The 11,905-nt window shown below is 43.4% G+C and overlaps 1 protein-coding gene across 1 annotated transcript; it reads left to right on the forward strand.

Annotated features, from left to right (window-relative positions):
- Positions 1-30: 30 nt before the first annotated feature.
- On the forward strand, positions 31-3,772 carry rpl18a (ribosomal protein L18a). The gene is made up of 5 exons (XM_080754715.1): positions 31-75; positions 1,177-1,356; positions 1,885-2,014; positions 2,879-2,988; positions 3,609-3,772. The coding sequence occupies exons 1-5, from the start codon at positions 58-60 to the stop codon at positions 3,699-3,701; spliced, it is 531 nt and encodes a 176-aa protein (XP_080610841.1). The 5' UTR covers positions 31-57; the 3' UTR covers positions 3,702-3,772.
- Positions 3,773-11,905: the final 8,133 nt, after the last annotated feature.

Consider the following 11,905-nt stretch of genomic DNA (forward strand, 5'->3'; position numbering starts at 1 on the left):
GCGCATGCTCCGCCCTCTAACTTCCTCTTTTACTGTGGCAGTTCAGCGAGAGACACCATGAAGGCGTCTGGCGCAGTACGTAAAAACGTTTATTTGTGGTTTTAAACCGTCCGAAGACAACCTATCTGAACCTATTCCACGGTTTAACACAATGTTGCGTTTATATGTGTGTTCATGTGGCGTGTGAGAGTGCACCGTACCGTGGAATTGTTTGAAGCGTTGAACCGATGCGCTAGCGGCTAGCTAGCTAGCCTACAACATGGCGTCCGCCTGTGTAGCGCAGCGGAGAGCCATGTGGACCACGGCGTCTCTTACATGCGATGTGATTCATAACACTTTGTCAATCCTAAAAGCAATGCAAATGACAGTCTAAAAGTAAGCATTCAATTTAAGCGCTGCAAAGATGACCGGTATTTGGCTTCTAGAATCTAGTTCATGGTTGGCTGCCTAGTCACAGTAAAATATTGTACCGGCAACCGGCTATATTAAACAGTGCTATGTATGTAGCCATAGCCCACGAATACTGCTTTACGTTACCTTTTATATTGCATACGGTACATTGCCATGTGAGGCATCATAGTGGAGGCATTCATCTCAACAGAATTCCATTTGGTGATGTTTCGTGTGTACTCGCCCAATTGTTTTGTTGTTATGTTGTAGCGTATCCACTTGCTGTGGATGAAAACCTAGTTAAAAAAAGAACTAAAATTCCGTCTCAAGGCAATGTGGAAGTTTGGCTTCCTTCAGTAAGCAGACTAAGCACATTATATGGGGCTCACAAATTGACAGGTGTGATAACATGTTTTATCATCAACACATGTTTTAATGGTAAATGTCCTTGATTGGAATGCACTTCTGGTTAATCAACAGCTGCCTTTAAGTGTGCTACTGCTATATATATGTAACTGTAGAGAGAGGGAGGGAGAGATGTAAGTATATGTATGTTGTAAAATGCACCCAAAACCCAAAGATTATGCCAAAATGAATGGCCCGATCTTGCCTGGTGTGCTAAGATGAAACTATGAACTTTGTCGCCTTTCTCTGATGCTTCAGTGCCTTTGAAAGTGAATTCAAGGTCCAACATGTTAACACCACCTAAAATATTATTGAGCCTAAACGTAATCACCAACAATAATGTGATTTCTAACATATCCTCCCGTTTGTGTTCATTTCCAGCTTAAGGAATACAAAGTCATTGGGCGCCTCCTGCCCTCTGCCAAGAACCCTGCTCCTCCTCTGTACCGCATGAGGATCTTTGCTCCCAACCATGTGGTGGCCAAGTCCCGCTTCTGGTACTTTGTCTCCCAGCTGAGGAAGATGAAGAAGGCCAACGGAGAGACCGTCTACTGCGGCCTGGTAATTATTCTCAAACATTGATGGATCATCCTTAATTAGAACGCACTTTGGGTCACGGCTGTCTTAAAATGTGCTACTGCTATTTAAAGATGACCTGACTAGTTAAAGATAACCGTAGATTTAGGTTGCATGATGCACCCAAAACCCAAAGATTATGCCAAAATAAATGGCACGATCTTGCCTGGTGTGCTAAGATGAAACTATGAACCTTGTCGCCTTTCTCTGCTGCTGCGGTGCCTTTGAAAGTGAATTCAAGGTCCAACATTTTAACACCTTGCATATTATTGGGTCAATGTGTAAACGATGTGATTTCTAACATAACCTCATGTCGAACTTGAACCCATTAAGACCTGTGGCAGATTCTACAAATGCCTTCTAAATCGGTAGTTGAACTATTTCGTAATCCAAGATTTTTCAAAACTGGATGTACAAACTTGAATTGAGCTTGTGTATTATTTTTATAAAGCCAATGTCTTTTAGCAGTCACCTTTTGACTAATATGTGATCCTCATCCATTGCATCCATCAGGTGCATGAGAAGACTCCCCTCAAGGTGAAGAACTTTGGCATCTGGCTGCGTTATGACTCTCGTAGCGGCACCCACAACATGTACAGAGAGTACAGGGACCTGACCACCTCTGGGGCTGTCACAATGTGCTGTAAGTATTCTTGGGGTTCATGTCTGGGCATGCCACCAAGCTGACATTCGCCATGACGGCCCTGTCGCAAAAAAGAAATTGGCATTCCTAGCTTTGAGTGAAATTGGTGCTAAACTCTTGAGGTTGTCAATGGCACACACAACCCAAAGGTCATTACCATGCTGTGTAATGCTCTTGCCGTGTGTGCGTAAATGAAAACTGAGTACCTTGTCGCCTTTCATCAGCTCACATGCTAATGGAAGTGAATTCAGGGTTCCACAAGCCTCAATGGTGGTGCAACAAACCCACTGATGTATGCATTACAGTGAAGTGTATATGTATAAAATAGCTTAAAGTGGTAATATGCTCTATGCATATACGCCATTTTGTTCTACTTCCGGGTGTCTTTCGACTTCCTTCACAGGTGTTACCAATGATACTAATGAAGGGTCTGTTCCATTCTGGTCAAACAGAGTCAGGGTGCTGATATTGTGCATGTTGGCTCACTATGGAAACGCTCTGCTACACCAGTGGGTTTCAAATTGTCATTGAGTGGGTTCCAAATGTCCCCATACAGGTGTGTAACTCTGACAGTACAAATGGAGGCAAATGGACCTGCAAGAGTCCATTTGATTCCATTTGTTGATTCCATTTGTACAGAGTGGGGGTCCTTGAAATTAAAGAACCACTGTACAATAAATCAAACAGACCCTTCATTAGTATCATCAGTAACACCTGTGAAGGAAGTCGAAAGACACCCGGAAGTAGAACAAAATGGCGTATATGCATAGAGCCTATTTGGCTGCGCTGTCATAATGTTATTAGTACGGTGTCACCTTGACTGGACATATTGTTAATATTTTTGTTTCGTCTTGCTTCCTTTAGACCGGGATATGGGAGCCCGCCATCGTGCCCGTGCTCACTCTATCCACATCATGAAGGTGCAAGTCATTGCTGCCGACAAGTGTCGCAGACCTGCCGTCAAGCAGTTCCACGTAAGTGCACTCGCATCATTATCTGTACACGTACTAGTGAGGAATATTGTTAAGGATGTGTTCATGTATTTTATGTGGACATTGGTGAGCTAAGTATAAAGAGCTCGATATACTTTGTTGTGCGTGGTGTGTCACACACTGAAAATGGCAACTGTTGAGCTTGTAGATCTGCTATGGTTGATGTCTGACACAAATGTGCAGTTAATTATAGTTCTTAACTGTTCCTGATATATACTGCATCTTTTCCTACTTCTCTGTAACTTTGTAAATAACTGTATACTGCTGTGCTACAACTGGACAACTGAATTTCCCCCTTGGGATAATAAAGGTATCTATCTATCATCAGTGGCATGCACACTTACTTAGGAACTCAGCGGGTCTCTCACTGGACTGACTCTGTATTGGTCAGGTCCGGTTTAAAATCCCGCCAGAGAAAAAAGCCAGATTCCTCTTCCAGATTTCTTGTTTTACCATCTTCAAACCTGGCGGTCATGAAACTGGCAACATACAAATAGTTAATATACATCTGTGATGATCTTGGCTTTTGCTGTGCCTGTGGTGTAGTGTTTTAAGTTGCTACTGTACTGACTCTTTTCTACTTGTTGACTTTCTGCCTGCAGGACTCCAAGATCAAGTTCCCTCTGCCCCACAGGGTCCTTCGTCGCCAGCACAAGCCCCGCTTCACCACCAAGAGACCAAACACCTTTTTCTAAAGGAAACTCTTGTGTTCTTGTATGGTCTGTTTTCATATTGTGCGGCAAAATAAAACATTGTGGAAAAGGAACTATTGTCTTATTTGGGTTTGTCTGAAATGCACAGAGATGGACAATTTGGAAAATTCTACATTTTGTACATTTCCCAAGAAGAATGTTTCCCACTAAATGTGGATAGATTTCTATTTTCTTTAAGGTTAGAAAGTCATATGGGTTTGGTGTGATTAGGACATCCACCATGGAATGGCACAGACTGCGGACCAGAGGTGCTGGTATGGAGAAATGTATTGATTTATTGTCCTTGTGGGAGATCTATTAGATCAGGGGTTGTAAAGCAAGTTTGGCCTAAGGCCTATGTTTTCTAAGGCATTGACAAAAACTACAAGTTAGATTTGTGATACAATGCATGTGTAAGCAAATGCAAGTAAAGCAATTATTTAATTGCTCATTTTTGAATGTGGCACAGCTATCACTTGGACATTTCGATAATTAAAACGTTTGAAAATGGGATATTTTATTTTTATACTACTGCTTGCTCTTAGAACAGGAGCTCAAGGTCTTTTTGACAGTATATTATGGCATGTGAAATGCATGTCATTCATACTATTGATACAAGTGTATATCATTGAATTGATGGACGTTAGCCTATGGGACTGCCGGATATAGTAAATTATAAAGTAATATGCCATGATAGATTTCACTGTTGGCCCACAGGTCACCTGTTGTCTACCCCATTGCAATAATAGTATAGATGAGAAATGTACACACATGTATAGTAACAGGTTAAAATCCCCAGACTAAACACTTTAACATTGTTTACCAATAACATTGACCTTGTCTTGATTTTGTATTAATAAATTATACTCTTGAGTCAAAGAAATACGATTGGAGATCAGCATGTTGGACGCAGTCAGTCCTGTGAGATTGATAAGACATCGAGTTTGCAATGTGAAATTCTGCGAAAACCTCACCACTAGATGTCAGTATTGAGCCATGACGGCTTGGAACAACATGCTTTCTTCAAACGCAGTATGCAGAAATGTAGATTTTGAAGCTGAACCCGGTTGAACCTCACGATGGCAGCATTCTGTAAGGTATGTTTCTTTTGCTGACACAACGTGTGCTTCCCTACCATCCGTGAGTGTCAGGGTCAACAGCAAGTAAACCCTATATCCTTAGTTGACTGAGACCAACTCATGATATATCCTACTTATTATAACTCTATGGATATAGCCTATATCAATATCATATCACCACAACCAACAGTTATTTCCGGGGAGATAATGCCAGCAGATTAGACATATTTTGTTATAAATATCCACAGGTCGACAAACTAGACATTAATGTAAATGTCCATAGACATCCAATCCATAGCCTACCCTAATAATGCCCCTTGTTTACATTCAAACATTATGATAGTCTTCACACTACTCAACATATCCTGTATACGCCAAAAACTGCGATAGCCTATACAAGCCCACAATGTACAAAATTGTGAGCTTGTAGATTAATTTGCTATTTTTGCCGAATGTTCAGGGTTTCAGTGGTTGATGATGATGGTGATAAATATTGTTAGTGGTTGGATGAGAAATTCACCTGATGCTCTCTGCAAATCTAATTAATTTAACTGACATAACATAAGTTCAATATAATTGAAATTGAAGTACATTGGGGGGGGGGGGGGGGGGGGGGGTTGGATGATAAGCATACCAAAAGTACCCAAGAGGTGACCTTGAGCAAAGCACACAATCCCCAACTGCTGCTACAGCTAGAAGAGTTTAGAACACGCAGTGAAATCCTTAGTGTTCATTTATACATTTGTAACTCAGCGAATGTACAAATGTAACCCTTGTCAGACCCTTGTCGGTCCATTTTGGTTCCATTCATACACTTTCAAAGTTAAATACAGCGGTGCAGCCCCTAGGATGTGAATGCTTGACAGCGAGACAGAGCTATAAATATACATATTAAACATAGCCTACAGTACAATATACGGTGAATGAATTGGACCCGGGCCAAAAGGGGCAACATGAGTTTGTGCTCTATACTACTCTTTATGTCATGCATACTGGTTCAGGCCTCTCTTAACACAGCCATGGTTCAGGAGCTCGTTAAGGCTCTAAGTTTGCCTCATTATTAGGTAGCATGCTGGGTGTGGGAGTGGTACCAGTTAAGTTACAAGCGTTGGTGGTAGTGTGGTGGTACCGGTGCTGCATACAATCTGAAGTCCATCTAATTCTACGAGTGTACAAATGGAATCACAGGGTCCCCTGGGGTTCCCTTTGTACACTCTCAGAGTTACAAGAACACTCAGGACTTTAGACTGTAAGTACGGTATATATGAAAAATAATGGTGGGTGGCTGGAGACAGAAGCTCACTAAATGTTGGAAAAATATATTTGGATGTACTTAAAAAAAAATCATAATTAAACACTGAAATCTTTAATCGACTTCAAACATGAAAATGTCCCATAATAAGCTGACCTCACTGAACATGACTTCAACTTAACGCAGCAAAAATGGGTCTCCGAGCGACCATTGTGGCAGCGTGAGCAGCCAGGGGTGAGATGGTCAATCAAATTCTAATATACAGCCCACATGTTTATGGACCGGATCGAACGATTACTCCTCGCGCCGCTGCAACATTTTCCATTATTTGTGAGCGAGTATTTAAAACACACTTCTGACAGGAAAGGGGTTATAGCTTCAGAGAGCGATCTCGTACAAAGGAGTTCAGTGTATATTACAGGGTTTCTTTTTTATTAGTGGAATTAAAACATTGTTTGGAATAAATTTAAATGTTCTCGAGTTTTCGGGCTCTCTTACCATGGTTCACAGAAAGTTGTGCTTCCCCGTGGAACTCATTGTGAAGCTGGGAACCGAGAGAGCCGAGAGGTCATTAAATATAATTGGCTATGCTTTCAAATAGTCTAAAATGGTTAAAATAGACCCTCTCTGCACATGAATTGTGGGGATGCTGATGGCTCTCACGCTGAAAGCCGGCCAAAAATGCGTTGGCCTTTAGTGTTTAGCATGTTTAAAGTATTTGAGGAAGTCAAATACAATCAATTTCATGGTGGATACAACGGTAATCGCCTCCAAGGCTTAAAGAATAAAGATATCACAGTTTCGGGAGGTCACGTTTGTTGTTGTGTTTCCTGGTGACGGGTTTCAAAACCAACTAAAGAACCACAACTATGATCTCTTTATGGAAAGCTTAACCTGACTGAGACGTCATTGAGAGAAATGGACACAAGCAAATCCATGGACTAGCTGGGAAATTCTGAGCAGGGAAACTGAATTTGTATCAGCCTCTAGCACTCTAGCGCTGATGTTCCCAACTTCCCGGCCTTAATAAGCACATGGACCCTAGCGTCCCTATTATGGGGCAAACATTCTTCAAAAATTGCAGATCTACAAGCTGAGAATGCAACACGTCAGCTTGTAGGGTCTGGGCAAAGAGACTTTGGTGTAGACCGGTGTAGAAAAATGGAGGGGACCAAGGACCTAGGTCAACTAATAAGGTATACAGTATTACAAAAGTTACCACTCACGCTACTTAGTTGACCAGAGTCACCCAAGCGGCAGGCCCGGGCTCTATAGTCCAATTTCTCAGAGTGGCCACCATAATTGCGGTGTCACCGCTTTGCACAGCGACACCGCAGCTACTTGGCAGCACTCTGGGAAAAAATCTATACTAGGCCTCCTCCTGTTTTTGCTCCACACAAAAATCTGTTTGCTGAAAATAGCCAATCTACAAGATCACAAAGCACTGCGTTGCATCCTGAGGTCCTGAGGCCAAGAACGGCCAGCAGAGGTCAACAACGCAGTGTTGATCTACATTCTGCTGCTAACGCTAGGGTTTTCCTCTTGCGTTGGTGGCGATCTGGTGACAAACCCAGGGGCTTCTTGTCGCCGCCAAGAATGATTGGAGGTACACCACCACCACCTCCATTAAGGACTTGAACGGCCACACTCTCCTGCCACCAGGCTTCCGCCAGCACCACACCATCCAGAGGAGGACGCAGACGTCGCAGAGTGATCACCGGGCGTCTACCATGTCCAAGTCCACATGGTTGGTTGGTGGCTCAATATAATGGCTGGTCAGACAGTGGAGCGGCTGCTGGCGTTGGAGGGGCGAGTGCTACAGATATTGCTGGACCTCCAGCTGAGGAACCTGATGAGCTGCACTGAAGGAACCAGTCCCGCTCTCAACCCAGGATGCATTTGCGTCGCATGGTCCTGCTCAGGAGTGTCGCACCAAATTCTGGGCCCTGAGTACTTAACTATTGAAAAACAGCAGATATACAAGCTCACAGCGCAGCAACGAGTGCCACGCTGCGAGCTTGTAGATCTGCTTTTTTTTGAAGAATCTTGAATCTTTTGAAAAACCTATGTTTCTATGTCAGTGGTGCTCAAACTTTTTCATGTGAAGGACCCCCAAAATGATAAGTATTTGTCCATGGATCCCCATCTCAAAATATTAACTCCAGGGACAACCCAGAAGCAAAATTTGAGTTACAAAATGTTCGCTTAAAAAATACATATATTCAAAGATTTGCACACATTTTCACGACTTTTCAAAAATAGCAGATCTACAAGCTCGCAGCGCGGCACTCGGTGCTGCGCTGTGAGCTTGTATCTGCTGTTTTTCAATAGCTAAAGTATTTGTAATCTTTGAATTCTGTGGCAGAATCCTGCCACTATACTGATACACAGGACGACGCGGGGGCACGGGAGTAAGCATTGACGGCGGGTCAACACTTTTGCGGTCAAAGCATGATCAGACTACTCTCTCCTTCAAGGGAAAACCGGGGGGCTGTAAATCGAGGTGAAATTTCTACTTATACACACACTGAGGCGGGTGTTAGGCATGACACAGCAAGAGGGGGTGAAGCCCACACACTTGGAGCTCCATGTATACATTTTGTGTGTGTGTGGGTCTGTGGGACCATACCTTCTCATACTGCTACTTCATATCCAATCAATCAGGTTATGTGAGGTTATGGTGTCAGCAGGTTACGGTTGAACTGTTGATAGCTGAGCTAGCATTTGCTCGTTTCTCTTTTCTCCAGACCAAACAAAGTCTGTGTGTGTGTGTGTGTGTGTGTGTGTGTGTGTGTGTGTGTGTGTGCGTGCGTGCGTGCGTGCGTGCGTGCGTGCGTGCGTGCGTGCGTGCGCGCGCGCGCGTGTTTGAAACATACTCTATTTTCGGTATTTAAGGAAACCGAGGGGAATTCCTGACCCTACACTTGGAGTGGTCACAAAGTCCTTATTATTATATTTTTTCAGTCAGATTGCTGATTACGGAGCCACAGTCGTGTGTTCCAGTTGCCCTGCAGGGAGATATGCTATTCCAGGAAATCTTTGGACACTGCTCTCCTAAAATAAGATGAGCTTATTGTCAGCTCCAAACCACCACAGACAATCAGAGCAGGTTAGGCCATGTTATTGTGTCATCTTTGATTTTCTGTCAAGATAAGGTGAGGTATCAGACTGGAGAAATAAAAGTGATTGATTAGAGAGCACAACATCCAATTATGAAAAAAATAGAACTAGTTTGAGCATCATATCTCCCACTGTATTAGCTTTAATGTTACGGAATATGAACTTGTTGAAAGACTGAGTGTCACCCCCTGAAAATAACAGATTTCCAACTGGAAATCCCCTCCGAACAGACACTGTAGCCAGGCCATAGGGTCCTATGACCAATGCCCCAGTGCTCTCATCCTGCCCCTAGACGCCCTTTTGGGGGGGCAAGCAGAATATTAAAGTCTCCCTTGTGTGCACCGATTAGCCTAGCCCCCTCCTCCACATCTGCAAACACATCCAAATCAATCCCACCTCCACCGCTGTGCCATGCCGCTCTACCTGCCAGTCCAGCTCTGAAGGCCTGACACTAAGAGCCTTTATGCCCTGTGGGTCTTGTGGCTTGAGGCTTCGTCACTTGGTACCCATGGAGAGTTGTTGGACGGCTAGAGCCTGAGGGCATCCACAAAGCCTCCCTGCCACCCCAAGCCAATGGCCCAGGCCACAGAACAGTAAACCTGGCACAGGCTGAGACCAGACTGTGGTCAGACCTAACCCCTCCTGCCCTCATTGCCCAAATTAGGACTCCCTTCTACTGAGTGGAACAGTGTCCCTCGACAGTTGGTTAAGAACCCAGAAGAGGGCAGTGCGATGTACTGACAGGGTCTTCTTTTTCTTTTTTTATTAAAGATTTCAGGGCATACGTGAAGTACCGGTAATAAGGTACATACAATTTCCCAACACCCACATAGGACAAAAGAAAAAGACCACAATTGGGCCAGAACAATCAGCATTGTCGGGTGGAAACCATACATGTACAAAACCGTAACTATTCAGGAAAAAAAACTAAATAACGGTTGTTCCAATGGACGTATTTTAGTTAGTATTTAGTCACAAACACTTTTCACTGGTTAAATATTCATGAAAACCCACGGATATAAGACTTTCAACCTGACGTCCTTATTTTGTCTTTATAGGCAAAATCTTTCAGAAATTGCGATACATTGTGAGCTTGTAGAACGGCTACTTTTGCATGATGCTGTTGACATAAAAAGATGAAATATGGAGTTGCAAGGTTTCTGCCCAACGGCGACGATATGTATATCGCCCAAAATGCTAAATTGATTTAAAACATCGAACATGCATTTTTTATTCACTCAATCAGTTAAATCTTTCAGTTTCTTTGGCCAAGTCATGTACACATTACCCAAGCACTTCTGCATTTATCATTAATAGGGCGGTTTATTTGCTTTGGATGTCAAGTATCACACAGCATCACTTTATTAAATCATAGATCATATATTGAGAAGATATACAGTATGCTGGCCACATGGCATTGACAGTTATCTGTGTTGTGTGTAAGTGGCATTTGCATGTGTTAAAGGGGAATTTCTACCGCAAAGCAACATTAAAATCATTTACCAGATCAAGGCATAACTGATTATTAAGTATCCCTATGTGGCTGACCAAAGCCATCTCTGCACAGAAGTAGCAGCAACTTGAGTAGATAATTGCTAGAATTTAGTATTTTTGAATTACTGTTTTACCCATTAGATGCCTACAAATCAAACAACAGAGAAACCAGCTGGTTTTTGTGTTGGATTATTGACTTTTGATCAGATGCCAGTGCTTGTTTTTTTTGTTTGTTTTGTTGTTGAAGCAGGACAGTGTAGTGCTTGGCTAGCCGGGGGGTATATAAGGACTCTAAACAACCAAGTCTTCACTGTGAGTATGCTGTCTGGGAGATGGGGTCTATGTGCTGTGTCGTGGACTTCAAAGGGAAGTTTTAACTTTGATCTGTGTGCTCATCCTAAAATGTAAACAACGTGCCTGCATGCGTGCGCATGTTGAACGGGTTGAGAGTGAAAGTGTCCCATGTAATTAAACTGCAGAGATACTGAAGTGCATTATATCATTTATATCATTCTGAATAACTGTGAACAGATTGATTGATCGATTGATCTGTGTAGGATCGTCATCAGGCGAGTCCTCCATCGTCGCTTCCAGTCATCCTGGTTCTCCATACATCTGGCCACCTCATTGGTGCTTTGCGCTCCTGCGTCTTTCTTGAGTACATCCATGTATGTTAATGTGGGACGTCCTCGTGACCGGTGCCAGAGTGTTGGTACCAACATCACCAATTCGCTGTCTGGCAGCTCTTGGTATCTTTTGCCGTGTCCTGCTAGTCTCATTCTCCTGGCTGCTATTTTCTCACTCGCCCTTGGCATTCCATCATATTGATTCTTGTTGGTAACATGTGTACTCTTGTGTACTCTCCATGTTAAGTACTGCACGCAGCATTCTGGTATAGCTCCCGTCTCAAGACTTCTGCAGGGTTGGTTTCAGGGTCCAGCATTCACTGCCATATGGGAGAACAGACTACCGTTGCATAGAAGAAGCTGAGTTTGATTCCATACACTGGCCAATGTTCAATGAATCACAAATAACAAACCAGTAAGCACAGTAATAGAACAATAACATGAGTGAGTCCCCATCAAAGTGAGCATCAAAGAAGAGGAACTGCCACGCCGGCAATGGACTCTGCTGAACCGCCTGAGAACTGGGGTCGGACGCTTGAAAGCGTCCATGTGAAAGTGGGGCTTGGCGGACGGAGCAGCATGTGAGTGTGGGGAGCCGGAGCAGACCGCTGACCACATAATCAACGCCTGTCCTCT

This window comes from Nannobrachium achirus (assembly GCF_963921795.1).
Source record: "Nannobrachium achirus genome assembly, chromosome: 23".
NCBI lineage: Eukaryota > Metazoa > Chordata > Actinopteri > Myctophiformes > Myctophidae > Nannobrachium > Nannobrachium achirus.